The following is a 16,730-nucleotide window of genomic DNA, read 5'->3' on the forward strand; positions in this document are numbered from 1 at the left end:
ATATATACATTATTATATATATGTATAATTTGTTGTACATACGAAGTTGGAAATACATATATCGATACTGTATGTATAGAACAGATCGACCATAATAGCATTTATGTTTATTAAGTTTATTCATTATTTATACCACCGAACTCTAGCTGTGGCCCTACAACCCCTGTAGGCTCGTGAGAGGCGCAGCTACTCGACATATGTATTTCCAACTTCTATGTACAATATGTTATAAAATAACAGATCATACTTTAAACTGTATTACGTAAAATTGTGAAAACAATTTCTCCAACCGGAATTCTCAAACCCGGGAATTTTCTGTTACTATACAAGTTATTTTTGTTAATTCAAATCAAATTAAAGCAACTATTCTTTTACACCTTCACACATACACAATTAAACAGCACTAGTTATCCATGCAACACACTAATGATAGTTCAATGATGCGCTTTCTTAAGCATTTGAGTGACAAAATCCAATTATCGTGACAGGAAGTAGTGGCATTTTAAATTTATTTAAAATCAGTTCAAAAGGATCATATCTATTGCATTAAACATTACAAATCTTGCTTACCTAGAAAAAGTCTATTAAGATCGAAAGTTATTAATAAAATTACTTGGTGCATATAAACCTAAATATTTGTATGATTCCGTGATTACGCTTGTTCTGTAATGCGGTCAAATCTCATCTCTCTGATGCCAATAAAATTTTAAACAAAAACGTTTAGCATTTTGCGCTCCATAACAGAACAGTGGAACTTTGCAGAACAATTGATCCATAACATCAGTATACAAAAAATAGGCGACATTGTTGCTATCGATGTTGGCCTAAACATTTTTTATAAATAAAAACAAGGTAAGCCTCATGATAACACGATTATACAGATTTATACACTTTTTTGCCGTTTCCTAAGTTGATGTAGCCTAGGCTTCTTAGAACTTAAAATGACTCTTTATTTCTAGCCTAGGCCTAGGCCTACTTAGGCTACACTACAGACAGGCCAAAACCTCACTCGTGAATCAGTATTATTCAAGTAGCTAGAATGACCACCATAGCCAATCAGTCAGAGAAATGCCCTTTGATTATTTTTCATTGTATTTCCTGAGCCTTAGAAAGCAATAGATACTGTAGTGATACATAGGTACATGTATACCTACTGTACATACATAGGTATTTGAATTTCTTTATTAATTTTATTAAAAAACTAAAACACTGATGATCAATTTTGACAGAAAAGACAAAATATACACAGTATTATGTATATAATAAGTAACTAATTAATATGTTGACATTAATTAATTTGAATTTCTATTTTTAACTGATAGATTCTGCTGCATCATACGTAAAGAATATGTCAGATACCGTTGCACACTGGGACATCTCTCTGAGTGATGGTGTGCACTCTGTAATCTTTGAACATGGAACAACATCAGGAAAGAGAGTTGTTTTTCTTGATGGCAAGGTAAAATGACAGTAAACATTATTGTCTTTTCTGTTTTGAAAAATAGAAAGTATGCTGATCATAGTCGTCATTTTAATGTGTGTGACTTCCGGAAGTCAATCGATTCAAATTCTAAATTAAAAATTCAAATCATCTTAATTGTAACTACTGTATGAACTGTATGTTAGATTTATTTATTTAATTTCTGTATGTTACAGTTCATAATTGGATTTACATTTTCAAAAATATATAAAAATAGAAAAGTGGACATAAAAATACATTGAAGATTTAATCACTCAATGGGTATTTAGTAGGAAGACCAAAACATACAGTTCAACCATTAAAAATATAAGAAGAAGAAACCAAATTAAAACAATAGTCATCCTAAAAGCTGAACATCAAAATATTTATTATTATTTAATTTATTTATAAAGGTATCTTTATTCATAATCAATAAATAGTACAGTATACCGTAAATGCTTGAATAAGTGCCATGGCAATTATACAATTTTTGGAGGCTTCATTGCTGCAATTATTCGAGAGCAGCACTTTCCATGCTTGTTCCCATGTATGTATTTCCTATCATAGGTCCTCGTCATCGTAAATGAACGTTTATAAAGAAATGCTTGTGCCTTCATTGTGTTATTTATTCATTTTAACACTATACATTGTATTATAAATCCTGTATCTCATAGTCTTTCATTACGCACAGGGTAATAATATACACAGCGCTTTTTCGAGAGTGGCGCCTAACAAAAAAAATCATGTTTAAATGCGGCTCTTAATCGAGAGCGTGACCTATTCGAGAGTGGCACTTATTCGAGCATTTACAGTATGTAAATTCTGAATATGGTTTTCAAGAAGTTTTTCTTTCTCACAAGAGTGCATGTGATCATACCGATTTTTCTGAGCAAATAAATCTTCCTGTCACAATAATACTTCCGACCTTCTTATTTCAATAGGAAATTTATAGGAAGAATTGGATGTTCAAATTGGTTGGACGAGAGGTTTTCTACATTGGAAAGCACAAGGCCATAATATCTATAGAAGCGACTAGTGGATTTGCATACGAGTACTCATTGGAAGTTAATGGCAAAAGTTTGAAGAAATTTACTGAAGAAAGATCAAAAACAGCAAAATGTTGGACACTTACACTGGATGGAATTGAAACAAGGATTGTGTTTGGTGAGTTAACAGCGTATATCTAAGCTGTTAAGTTGTGTTCACTTTCTCTTTTTACGCAAACAATACGATTATTATAATGGTTATGATATTATTTTATGCTTTTTTATTACTAGCAAATTACAAATTTTATGTATTTTGTGTTTTAGAATAAGCTTTTTATTATATTTGTAAGCAAATCCCTTTTCAATTTTATTAATTTATGCAACTTGTTGATTTTTATATACTGTAATTTTGTATCACCAAAACAGAACCATGTGTAAAACAGGTTATTACTCCTTCCTGATATGTTATCTTGTATAAATATGTTCAATAAATAAATTACCATTTGTGGTAAAATTACTGAGAGTGTTATTATTGGAATTTATACATTTTGTCTAGTACAGATTAAAGGTTGAAGAAAGCAACATCTTTCTAAATTCAATTCCATATTTCATAATATATAATAAATTTTTGCTCCAACAGAGAAAGACACCATGGATATCTGGTGTAATGGTAGTAAAGTACCAACAGCGGTAAGGAACTGTTTTATTTTATTGGTGGGATATGTCATTGGAGGTCCTGAATGTGATTTAAGAATGGGGAATGTGGACAGCCATGAGGACCTAACAAGCAAATTAAAGTCTGACACCAAAACATGTAGTCACATTGTAGTTCGAGGTACATGGATATGATTTATTGTATCAAGCATGTGGCCATCCAATGACCAGACCAGAGATTTAAAAAAAAAAATGCTTTGTAACATAAGAACAAACAGCTAACATGTCCTCCCAAAGCTATAATAGCACTTTTTTGGTTTATTTAGGGTGAATTTGTGGATGATGGCACAGAGACAAACTTCAACATACGGGATCATAGCTGTTATGTGAAGACAGTAAGCAGCTTCAAGAAAAGAGAAGGTATTCTGCATGCACTCTTTGTGGATGAAGTTGAAATACCAGAATCAATGCTTTAATCCAGTTATACTCACAAAGGGCTTCAATCAAAGAACAAATAACAGAAGAGGGAGCTCTTAGCGTAGTTTGCTTTAAAATTGATGGAATGTCCACCCTCCTACAAGTGGAGGAAAATTATTGAGTTGAGAAACTAATAAAACAAACAAATCAGAGTGATTACCCGACCAATCATGTAGATGTATTTGCAGCGCCCATGATTATAAAGATATAGCGCCATTGCTCAGATGGAGGAAAATTGCTCTCATGGACGTTCCACTATATTGCAAACTGCTCTATCTTCTTCTATTTATTATTTTTGCTTCAATTTACACAAAATGCATAACTACCAGGAAGAATATGGAAAAGCTTAAAGTGATACACAATTTTCAATTTACTGTATTTTAAATGCTGTACGTGTACTATAAAATCTCTTTAAAAATACACGGTCATCGAAATGAACTTGAAAATTAAAAAAAAAATATTTCTTTTTTAATGTGATTATTTCAATTATAGGTAGTTAGCTTTCAAATGAAAATTACAAACAAATTTAAAGATTTCTTATTGTAAAAGTCTGTAAATCATTGTAAAATGATTTGTTTTTATTTGTGACTTAGTTACAGGATTCTTTTATATAGGCAATTGAAAATGTTACAATTTTTGAAGTCTTGTGTTTTGGGGTGGCAGTGTATCTATAAAACAAATGATTTCTATTTGCCATTTACTTCCATTTCACTTCTACAGTGCATATTGCTGGTAGTTCTAGTGTGACTAATTGGTCAATGCAGATAAACAAAATGTTTGTTAGTATAGTTTGCAGTATGTTTTTAAAAGATCATTTTTTTATATATAATTATTTACGCTCTGTGTCCATTTTTAAATATTTATTGGAACTGTAATCATCTAGTTTGCATTGCTGATTCCCACTTGGAAGCCGCAAAACCCTTGCATTGCATCACTTTACAATGATACATAGTGTATGCGTCGTTGGGTCCTAGAGGGAACCAATTTTTACTAGTAGGCACTCCAACTTTTATATATTTAATCTTCAGTCAAAATGTTTAATAGTATAGTTTGCAATATATTATTTTTTTTGTAGATAAATTTAATATATATAAATGTTTGTGTTCTATGTCCAGTTTTTAAATATTTATTAGAACTGCAATCATTTTTTTTTTGTTTAGTTGTGAATGATATCACAGTACATTAATATTTTTCAATACAAAAAAAAATGTTATTCTTGTGCAGTTGGTAATTATAAGTCCATCCAAAATCCAACTAATTTACTTGCATTATACTAGAAATGTATTAATAATCAGTATAACCCTATTCCTTTCACACGTTGTATAGAATTTAAATTCTCATGTTTATTAAGAATTTATATTATATATAAAAATTCTGACAAACCTTAAGAAATCATTTAACCCTTGAATTACTTATGTAATAGGATATTTCAAATTGATTACTGTGCCAGCCAATCTAAACATTAAAGGAATGCTATTATTTACAGTATGTATCTGTAAATTGGCGAAGACAATTTTCTCTTTCTTGTTCTAAAAAAATGCTAATAAATTATTTTTAAAAAAAGAGTATGCAAATCAAATATTAAATTTAATTTATCCATATTTACTTCTATTTATATTTTAAGTGTTTAAGCTTTAAGTGTCAGCATGAATATTAAAGGCAGGGATTTTTTTTGTTTGTACAATGCTGGCTAAGGCCTGTGATACAAGCTTAAAAGGTGTAGTACTTAGTAGGTTTAACATTTAGGGGTTTAACATTTATATATACAAGGCCACAAAGAGGAACTTAGAAATATCTATTTTTGCTATACAGTGATGGCAGTACAGTAAAGAGGCTGAATATTCAATCAAAAAAGTGTTAGTTAATTATATTCTCATGTAGATGGTCATTCCAAAGATAGAATACCTTGAAAATATGGATCAACATTTTATCCTTAATGAGATGTAGATTAATCAGTCCAAAGATACAAAACCTTGAAATAATAATCATAAACTGTGGTATAGGACCATAATCAAATTTATTAAGTTAATTTACATGAATATTTAGTTTTTAAAAATGTATGTAGTAAATATAAATATTATTAATGTGTGTAAATATATTTTAGACCAGTGGTTCCCAAAATTGAGTCACCAAATAAATTGGAGAGTATCAAGACTAGATTTAAGTACCATTTAAACATTTTACCCATTTAGATATGTTTTTTAATGTTCTGGGAAGTTGGTCAGGGCAAATTGTTTGAGAACCACTGCCTTGGTGTTGAGCTGTAATAGTGGATTTCGGTGTGAACTAATGTGTAAACATATATAAAAATACTATACATACTGCAACATTGACCTTACTAATTATTTTATTACCATGTTATTAGTGGTTGCTTATTTTAACAATAGCTTTAATGTACTGTACTTTGGAATTGGAAAAATGGTATAGTGTAAAAGAAAAATGATCTGATAAGATTTGAACTATAGATAACCTCAAGAGCAAATTTGTTGCTCTACAAGGTGAACCATACAAAAAATATGTTAGATTTACTTATTTGCTTTTAAAAAAAATGATACAAGTATGAAATGTGTCATTATATTGTTGTGTGATGTATTACTTTTTTCCAAATGAATGGTTATACAGTATTATATTGCTTAAACATTTCAGATAGTTCGGTGGGCCATCATTCATTATCCAAAACCATTAAAATGCAGAATTGTCATTTCACTGCAATTTGTAACCAGAAATATTATTATTGTTGACTTAAACATATCAATATTATTTTATAGCTTAACAAAAGGAGTATTAAATAACCATGAACTACTGTATATATGGACTGAAACCATTGAATAAAGCTATACATTTGGTAAAATTGGCAGTGTATTCTTGTTATTTATATATTATGAAGGTACAGTAGTTCAGTATTATCCATCAGACTTAATGCTGATTGGGGCAGTTGGATGAGATTGGATGAAGTAAAAAAATATATATGAACAGTCTATCATAAACAGCTAAACTGACATGAAAAATGTTGCTTTTACCGTATTATCAACGTAACGTTAGTACTCTGGGATCCAGCAGGAATGATGATGGAGATGATAATAACAGTCTTTGTTTTAAATACCTTTTGTGAGATGAAGGGGACCAGTCCTTCCTACTCACCCTCATACAAAATTCAAAGGGGTACAGCCAGTGCAAGCAACCATGCATGACATTTAAAAAAAAATAAAGGATAACATTCTGGAACCTCTTGTTAATGCAAGCTTTATTTGTGTCTGTAAGCACACATACATTATATTCATACACTTGTGACCACCTATCAAAATACATTGAAATTGCTTAGTGCAACAATGACTGCATGATAAGCAAATTCCAAGTCATACCATATCAATAATAAGCACCGCTTAACAGTTACAGAGTTTCTGTACTTAAATATATTCTTATTCTTAGGTAAATGACTCAGGAATGTTTATTATTTTAAGAGGATTGGTAGAAATATCAAGGGTATGAGAAAATCATTGCTACTTAGTACTTTAATAGGTGTTTAGACACTGGAATGATAAATTGGTCAATAAAAGGTATAATTTTTCGGGTATTATTTGTACTCTTTGTTTATCTTTCGTTAATTTACAAGTAGCAAAAATAAAACACAAATTTGGCAAGAAAATAAAGTGTATGAAATCTGTGGAACATAGAAACCACACACAAAAACCATACAGTGAACATACCATATATACAAGCATTGAAACTTGACTAAATTACATAATAATAATTATAGGGCCTGACATTTTTACCCTTGACGGAACGACTTTCACTAATGTATTCATGAAACAGAACATGCACATCCTACCAGGTACCCATTGTCACTCCTGGTAGGAGAGATGCAAATTGTATATATCACCTTTCCAAGAGCAAATAGATATCACAGGATTCAAACTGCAAAATCAACACCCTGAACATAACATCTGCACAAACCCCTCTATCAGCTCTCTAGGGTACACTACTTCCCCCCATCTACACATAAATTTAAAGCAAAGACATACTCTACCAAGCTACAATTTGGGAAAATCCAAAATATCATGAAGTATTACTTGTACATTTTGATGCTAACAAATAGCAATTGATGCTATTGTCCAGTAACTCCATGAATTAAAATAAGACATGCTTTTATAAAAATTTGATGACAATTGACTTTAGCACAATTGGAATGATGGTGAAACAACATCTACAAATCAATAACCCACCCACACTCCATATAATTCAAGCTCTTAAACATCAAATGAACATTAATATTTTAATTACCACATTGAAGGGGATATTTTTAGCACCAACTTGATAGGTAAATTCTTTTATCACATTCAAATGTAAATCGATCTATCACCAACTTAAGGATACATATTTCTATGACCAACATGAAAGGCACAAGTACATTTTATAATTGGCAACTTGAAAGTTCTAATGATGAAAGAGACGCATGTTGGTGTGGACCAGTGTAATATAATGGTCATCGCATGCTTCGATGATCACCTGATCTTGGGCTGCACCAGATGGGGATGCAATATATTCAACACCACTCTGCAAATAAAAGTATGTATATGATGAATAATACTATATAGACACAAAATTATTAAATATTTAATTACGTCCAATTTCACTTATATCAATAAAATAAAATATCAACCACTGATTATGTTCAACCTTCTCATACTAATTAATTCCAGAAGGTACAATGAAAGAGACAGAAACAAATAACTAAGAATGGAATGATCCTTTCTGCAAAGCCCTATCCTTAGATATTGTTGCTAAGGTGTGGGACTGTAAATATGCATGTTTGTGGGCCAATTGTGTATTCACAGCTATTAAAAAAACACAATCTGCTTGATTAGAATGATCCATTGTACTTTAGTGGATGAGGTGTTGCTAATTTCTGGGTAAAATAAAAAAATGCATAATATACAGTGCACCCTCCAATTTGAGACCCTCTTTAAATTCGGAAACCATTTTTTCAAAGTACCAAATAAACTCTTCATTCTTTCATCACAAAGCTAATCTAATTGCAGATCAAACCTCTAAACCACCCAAAATTTTCAGGTCCCAAAGGTGGTGTCGAACTGGAGAGTCAACTGTATTTCCACTAAATACTTTTAGCCTACTCCTTTAAATAAAATTTTATGAGAAAGACTTGATAATACTTAAAGTATGGGTTTAATATGTAAGCCCTCACCTGATGAGCTCTATCAATGTTATCTCTAAAAGGGAAAAAGGCATCTGAGCTGAGGGAGACCCCCTTCAGAGTTGACAACCACTGCTTCCGTTCACTCTCTGACAGCTGTGCAGGAGGGTTCTCTAACAAACTCTCCCAAGCTGTTGTGCTCATATCCTAAAGAGGAGTAAAGATAATAGTGTGTAACAAAATAAATATAAAGGAAAATTATGGGAATGACTACAATGATCAGGTTGAATAAGATGATGATGATGATGATGATGGTGGTATTGATGATGTTGTTGATGGTAATGATAATGATGTTCTACTGCACTGAGGTTATAGCAAATGCGCTCAATCAAAATTGAACTATTATTACTTACTGCTGATAAATATAATAATGATGTAGCTAATAATTATTGTGGACATTTAAGAAGTGCCAATGTCCACATAAGTGTGCTCAATGTCTAGGACCATACAAGATAAACATAACCAGAAGTAGCAATTTAAGTTTGTATACAAAATTCTTAGTATAATGCCAGCATCGTACACGTTATAATAGACAAGAAAATACATAAGAAACAATACATAACATTGTGTACCTGGCCAACAGTTCCATTGACGTAGACATCGATGACATTTGACATCTCAGCTCGTTTGACACCTTTCTTGAACACCATGTTAAGTACATTTGGATGGTGTCGCAGCCACCTGATTGATTGAAAAAAAAATTGAAATTTGTTAACATTATTTATTTTTTACATAACAAACACTATCAATCAATCATTTCAATTTTATATTTATCAAAATAATATACAATAATTATTGTTAATTCTATAAAGACATATTTTTTTGTGTGTGCCATTCCCTCACATAAAAAAAAATTTTAATTTACCAAGAAACAAAGGCCTAGCGTCAAAGTTGGTTAATACTCAAACATATACAGCAAAATATCCAAGTTAAAATCCTGGCTGAGTGATTTTTTTCATGTGCAGGTTCATCTTCCTTACCATTTACAATATATAATAAATATGCAAGCATTACCGCATGACAGTATATTGTCTTTGCACATGTCTTCATATATACTTATATTATATATTCATAAAATAAAGAAAAGATTCTCACCAATGGTTTGCTTTATCTCCTGCAAGTCTTGTGCAGTGGATACGAGACTGCTGTCCAGCGCCAATGCCAATCACCTGTCCGTCTCTTGCATAGCACACTGAGTTGGACTGCGTGTACTTCAGGGCAATTGAGGCAACAATCAGATCACGAAGAGCATTGTCTGGTAACTAAGGATAGAAGTTTTTATAAAATTGTTCATATATTACAAATAATATATACAATAGCACGTAGTGCACATTTGGCTTACAATCAAACATTTCACCTGTGATTCTGGCACATTGCATGTGTCCTTGGGTGATGTGAATTCTTTGTTGAATTACTATCCTGACTAGGAATTCTTTCTTGTTTAAAGGAAGCCACAGTGGGCCTAACTAAGGATGGTAATGTATTATTTAACTCATTAATCTTTACAAATGTTATTAAACCAGATTACGATCATGGCAGGTGTGTACATTCCATTTTAGATTCTTCGACAATGCTTGTTTAGATTATTTTAAGTTTTCTTATCTCATGTATAATATTGAAAAAAAAGCATTTAAAATTTTGAAATAAATAAAATCTACATTTATTGACGAACAGTATTTACTAAATATATATAATGTGCTTAATTTTAAAACAGTCAGTCAAATTCAGTTTGAATTACACAAAACAGTATTGGCTGCATATTGCGATATTGGAAGAGAGGAAGGTATGAGGTTATGCTGAAAAACTAAACCCTGCAGTAGACCCAACATTACGACTGAACATACAAGGGAGTACCTCTCAGGGGCGAATCAAGAGATGTCCGAAAGGTGGGGCTGAAAGGGGAGCCGAAAGGTGGGGCTGATCGGGATAACACCACCTTGGGGGTCCAGGGGCAGGCCCCCGTGAAATTTTTGTGTTGTAGACGCCCGAAAATAACCTCTGAGGCGTTTTTGGGGATGAATTTTTTCTTTTCCTTTCATTCTTTCTTCTTTTTTAACCTTCCAAAAAGGGGGGCCCCTAAATCTTCCCCTGTTTCTTCCAGGTTATACCTCATTTTCCAAGTATTTTGTGACTGGGGAAAAACTTGGGTATAATCAATGAAAACAAGAAGGAAAATGTTTCAATTTACTTACATCAACTCTCTTGGTCGTCACTATATTTGTAAACATTCCTTTGTCGATGACTCCATTGTTTCGGAGTTGTTGCATTTGCATGCCGTACAATGTACGGGTCTCCATAACATCTGGCTCAAAACTTGGATCCATCTATTAAACAACAAATTAGGGAAATTTTTTAAAAATTAGAGCTATGAATCATACTTTATATATTATTGTAATTCAAACAATTGATTAATAAATGTTTGTAGAACATATTATTGCTGAGAACAACACACCTGGAGGACAAGATACTTTCCACCCTTCTTCCTTGACAGTATTTCCAATGCCTCCTCTTCATACCCAGGGGCCACTATTCCATCAGACACCTGGAAAGAGAAACATATTTCAAATTAATATAAGGAGACTGCCAATTTGTCAATCAATCAACAGATGCTTGTGGTGGAGTACATACAGCACAAGTACAATGTTCAGTGATACAATGGTGTTGGTGTTATTATTACTGAATTATATAATTTAGAAACATAATTAATGAATTATAAACTGGATTCAATACGAGAACGAAATGCCTTATATGAGAATTATAAAGCTCTGTCCAGATTATTAAATTTGCTTTGACAAAAACTGTTGTATGCCCATATATAGTCATGACATGCCTATATATAGTCATGATGTGATGTCATCATGACCATATTAAGGCATGTCACATGTTTTTTTTCAAATAAAATTTGATTGTCTGGACAGCGAGCCTAAGATTAATGTGTGCTAAGGGGTCAATGCTGAAAATAAAAACTGGATCAATCTAATAACCTGGAATCAATGTGGGAAAATGGAAAACAATGTGGAAAAGCCCAGTACAGTACAGGAATAAATGCTGATTTTGTCAATTAGAATTCTATTCCTCTTTCCTCATGTGAAAGAAAAAAAACAGCTGTTTACTCCAGACTTGCCTAAACCTTAATATTATGATGTAATTACTATTCTGTGATACTGGATATAGGAGGTAAACTGACTGGTGCCAAGTTTTCCCTGAGAAATTTTTACCTCTCTTGAAATAATCTTGGCTGTTGGCACATCACAAATATCAGAAAGTGCAACAAAGTCACCAAATGAGGACATTCTATCAGCACCTGTGAGGGAAGAAATGTTACTTGCTTCAGTCTTTTTTAAGCTCTGTCCACACTATCACATATTTTATGTGACAAATTTGTGTGATGTGGCCATATATGGGCATGATGTGGCCATATATGGACATCATGACATCACATTACACCCAAAATATGGGCACATAAATTTCATTTGTAACATAAAATTTGATAGAGTGGACAGGTTTTTGTGTCTACTGCCCTCTCTGGGCAGTAGATATTTTGAGCTCAGTTTGTCAATCCGGAAGCGTAAACATCGACTGTGAAGTTGACATTACGTAATTGGTAACCTGTTAGGGACAACAGAATCATTCGATGTGCAACACCTCTTGCTCCTTATTTACTCTGCGATGTCAAATGTAAGTTCTATGTAGGTAGGTCTAGATGTTTGATTTCACTAAATTTGACAATTTTAGGACTAGACGCAGGGTTCCCAGAATGCCGCCCTCAGCGGCGTGTGCGAAGCAACTCAAGAGTCAGAAGTGGAACGTGAATTTCGATTTGGTTTTGTAGTCAGGTTTTCGTGAAAAACTTCAGCTACCCGTATTTCTCGACTAATTTGTATGGCAAGGAGATGGTGATACCCTTAACTCGTATTAAGCGAATTTACGCTCACAAACCTTGTAGTTATTAATATTTTGGTTATAATAGAAAATTTTTATTTTTTGGTGACATCACACTCAGGCTATAGTTAGCATGTATACGTCATAAGCTAGATTACGTCACCTTAAACTTTCCCGGCGTGCTTTTCTCATGAATAAACAAACACCACTGCTTTGCACATAAATGCCTTGCCTAGCTAGGGCTACAAGAGCCGCATAGAACTAGCATGTAATACTTAAACAAGGTACATCTGCAACTGAATAATTCTTAGGCCCTAGTTAATTTTTTTTCTTATTTAAATTTATTTCTTTCGAAAGTGTACTTTCTATCACATAGGCCTATAATTGCACTGTCTACTTAGGCCTAGTCATATCATGCTACATCGTCCCTCGCTATACACAGTACATCAGTAGGCTAGCCCCCCACCCCACGCTACAGTACAGACGTTTGCTAGGCAAGAGAACGTGATTGCACCTTTCTTCCTAGGTGTTCAAGTAAATTTGCATATTGTTAGCTAACCAGCTACGTGTATCTTTGTGAAAATGAGTACAGCTGCGTACTCATTTTCACAAAGCATTTGCATCTCTCTTGGAAAGAGGGAACTTCGTAATAATTGTCTCCATATCTTCGCTAATTAATCACCGTAATTTAGCTTACACTTATGCATGGGAGGAGCACTTAAAATGTACAATAATCAAACCCCGAACTTCATTTATGCATTACATAAATAGTTTCATCTTGCTGTACTCCAACTTCACTGGCGCATGGTAACAACCAACTGGCAGACCATTTCCGGTCACACATTACTCTCCATAACGCAACACCCCCCACCCCCCTAGTTCCGTGTCCTCTGGGTAGAGCTCCTGATTTTATGTGTTACTAAGAAGTAGTATAGTATTATTACAGTAGATAAAAATTTGTTTTGACATTTCATTTTGAGTCTGTTTTTTCTGTTGACTTCAGTTGACATTACTTCAGTATAGGTTAGTCTACGCTGGTATCTGTCATTGGCCCACCAGAGACCAGTAGGCTAGGGCCTACTAACTATGAGGAGGGTGGTGCTAGGATTTGCCCGACAGGTTGTCTGATGTCTCCGACAAGAGCAAAGTGCGCGTGGTCAGGCATCGCCTAAAACCTTTTGAAATGTTGATTTGAAAAAAGTAGTAAAAAAAGAATGTGAAACAGTCGACACATGCTCCCGCTGGGAGCCTAATTTCAAATATAGTCCGAGTTTCAATATGACAAACCGCAAACACTGAATTAGAATACGGATTTCCACTGATGAACAGAACTATTTATCAACTGCCAATGAGACAAAAATCAAAACAATTCAATTTAATATTTTTCAACAAAAAGCTAGTAATTTAAGGGTCTATGCATATATGAACAGTAATATGTATGCATCCATTTTATTTTCATTTCATTATTTAGTCAAAGGAATAGACATTTAATTCAAAGCTAATATTTTAAATTAAATATAGTAAACAATTTAAATATTGCATTTCTTACAAGAGACAGTATATTTTTAACATAAAAATTATTTTAGAAATGTACAGTATATTAATTGAAGTACAATTTTTTTAAATTTCTGAATTCAAATGGATCAATGAGTTTTATTACTACAGTGGGCCTCCAATTCGAGACCACATTTTGAGACCTGAAAATCTGGAGTAGTCTTGGGGTGTGTTCTCCAATTAGAACGTGAGCTATGTGTTAAAAAATTGGAGATTGTTTTTTGGTTCTTTGAAAATGTGGTCTCAAATTAGAGGGGTCTTGAATATGTCCACTAACGGAGGGTCTACTTTCATACATAATATGTTCAGACTAACCTTGTTAGTTGAATAATGTTAGTTAGCTATGAACAATAAAAATGATAGTATGTACTCACCACGGGCCCTTGCATAGGCAGTTGCTAAGGGTGTCAACTTATCATACATATCAGCAACCATGCACAATTTAGCTTGCTCCGGACTTAGCTCAACACCAACAGCAGCCCCTTTGCATATACATCAAAGAAATAATTAATATATACCATGTATAACCCCTTGACCAGGTTTTGTGGGATGGAGGGGTGGGTAAACAATACAATGCATAATTCAAAGATATCTCTGATTTTACTGAAAGTCAGCTGGGCTACTCAATAAAATCATACTTCATAATTAATCATAATTAATCATAAATAATAGAGAAATTAACGTTCATTATTTTTATCATTTGTATATTGCCAGATTTGATCATACCTGCTGGGCTAACATGTTTGAAGGAGGCAGCAGCAGGAAGAGCAAGGGCGTGCTTCAGTTCTTTCACCAACTGCCATGCATTGAAGGCATCACAGATGTTAATGAAGCCAGGAGCTCCATTAAGAACCTTGACAGGAAGTTGGGGTTCAAATGTGAACAGCTGAGCTGGTTTCTGGTGAGGGTTCATGCCATAACGCAAAGGCATTTGGGATACTCCTCCGCAATATTCACGTCGAAAGTAGTCCGAGATCGCGTTATCGTATAGAGCAGTATGATTGAATGCCTAAATAAAAGAACAAGAATGTACTCTATTTATTGATGTCACAAAATATTGTTTACAAAAATGTAAATATTATATTTTGCTTTCAGATTTCGAAGAACTAAAAAAACTTGGGCTGGAGTGTGTCCCCAGCATTACCTTCACTGCAAGCAACTTTCTTGTCTCTAGCAAAGTGTCTTTATTTTCACTTGAGGACATCTCTTCTATTATTCTTTGAGAAAAAAAATTAATAAAAACTGTGTTAATATGATTAGGTTGAGTGTTAGCCAATCCATGGACACTATGTTTTAGAAAAGTACAAGGCATGCAACAAAAATGAAAATTTATTAACCTACTTCTCATAATCATTCGGATCACAGACAACAGTCACGCGTAAATGATTCTTGGCTGCTGCACGTAGTAATGTTACTCCCCCTGTACAAGACAAAAATGCTGTTAGAATAAGGTCTTTTCATACAGTGGTGTAACAAAGACATCTGGCTAAGGTTTCGTCATGCCATACCTTGGGAGAGAACCCTTCCTGCTTTGGCATAATTGGGTTACGTTCACACACACCATCTAATGGTTAGCAGGATCCAGATTACAAACATACGCACTCACCGTTCAGGTCCGTAGCCAGGTAATTTCAAGGGGGGGGGGGTTCTCTGGGCGTGGGGTCCAGAGGCCTGCCTAAGGGCCCTGGTGGGGTTGGGGGGCGAAGCCCCCGAAGCCAGAGCAGTTTTTGTGTTTAATGGGTCTATATAATGTTATAAAAGATCTACAGTATGTAATAAAAAGGTGGTAATATAATAAAATTAGAAAATATTTCGTGAGTGGATTTGCCGTATACGATTAAAAATTGTAACGGTACTGCATCGTGAGTGGATTTTCCGTACAACTAAACATCGTAGCGGTACTTGGTTTGGTCTACAGGAGTTTGTGCTTCGAACAGGTCATTCCATTCATAGAAGAAGCCTTTTCATGGAGAAAGTGTACCTTTTTAGCAAAGGTTTGTCTAGGTCGAAACTAACTCTGACTATATAAAAATTGATTAGAATATTGAAAATGTTATTTGTGTTAATGAATAGATAAAGATTACTAGGCCTAATATGTCCATTTTTATTGATCTAATCTACATGTATTTACTTTCATAGTTTATATTTAAATATTTAAAATTGTTTACAGATTTATTTAAAATACTATATGAAATAATGTAATCATTAAAATTTATGATAATAATTGATATTTACTGTAAATAAAGCAAAAGATTGAAACATGTTAAATACAGACACAAAGTATACATAATCATATTTCTAGATTACAGAAAATATGTAAATCTGTATTAAAATGATAAAAATTTATATAGAAATATTATGCGTAAATAAGTATTTAGTACAACAAATTAAATTTAAACGAAAATATGGAAGAAGCAGAGGAAGAAATAAGAATAGGAAAAAATTGAAAATGAACAATAATAATCATTTTTTCATTATTGCATCACGTTTTTGTGAAAATAACCCA

General features: G+C 33.2%; 2 protein-coding genes across 2 annotated transcripts in view; one reads left to right on the plus strand and one right to left on the minus strand.

Annotated features, from left to right (window-relative positions):
• The first annotated feature begins 709 nt into the window (after positions 1-709).
• Positions 710-6,427, plus strand: LOC117107994 (fas apoptotic inhibitory molecule 1-like). The gene is made up of 5 exons (XM_033249811.1): positions 710-852; positions 1,323-1,459; positions 2,401-2,623; positions 3,086-3,135; positions 3,426-6,427. Exons 2-5 carry the CDS (start codon positions 1,349-1,351, stop codon positions 3,573-3,575), a joined length of 534 nt encoding a protein of 177 aa, XP_033105702.1. The 5' UTR covers positions 710-852; positions 1,323-1,348; the 3' UTR covers positions 3,576-6,427.
• A 1,154-nt stretch (positions 6,428-7,581) lies between these two features.
• The window catches only part of LOC117107993 (bifunctional purine biosynthesis protein PURH-like), a 13,567-nt gene continuing 4,418 nt past the window's right edge, over positions 7,582-16,730 (minus strand). The window contains exons 6-16 of the mRNA XM_033249810.1: positions 15,566-15,644; positions 15,369-15,441; positions 14,951-15,233; positions 14,599-14,706; positions 12,007-12,092; positions 11,241-11,330; positions 10,981-11,112; positions 9,884-10,050; positions 9,361-9,469; positions 8,780-8,935; positions 7,582-8,130 (exon numbers count right to left, since the gene is read on the minus strand). Of these exons, the coding sequence (XP_033105701.1) occupies positions 8,011-8,130; positions 8,780-8,935; positions 9,361-9,469; positions 9,884-10,050; positions 10,981-11,112; positions 11,241-11,330; positions 12,007-12,092; positions 14,599-14,706; positions 14,951-15,233; positions 15,369-15,441; positions 15,566-15,644 (1,403 nt within the window). The 3' untranslated portion in view covers positions 7,582-8,010. The remainder of the gene's footprint in view (positions 8,131-8,779; positions 8,936-9,360; positions 9,470-9,883; positions 10,051-10,980; positions 11,113-11,240; positions 11,331-12,006; positions 12,093-14,598; positions 14,707-14,950; positions 15,234-15,368; positions 15,442-15,565; positions 15,645-16,730) is intronic.

The sequence above is a fragment of the Anneissia japonica genome, unplaced genomic scaffold (assembly GCF_011630105.1).
Source record: "Anneissia japonica isolate Jap-2015-1 unplaced genomic scaffold, ASM1163010v1 scaffold287960_len3192837_cov198, whole genome shotgun sequence".
Classification (NCBI taxonomy): Eukaryota; Metazoa; Echinodermata; class Crinoidea; order Comatulida; family Comatulidae; genus Anneissia; species Anneissia japonica.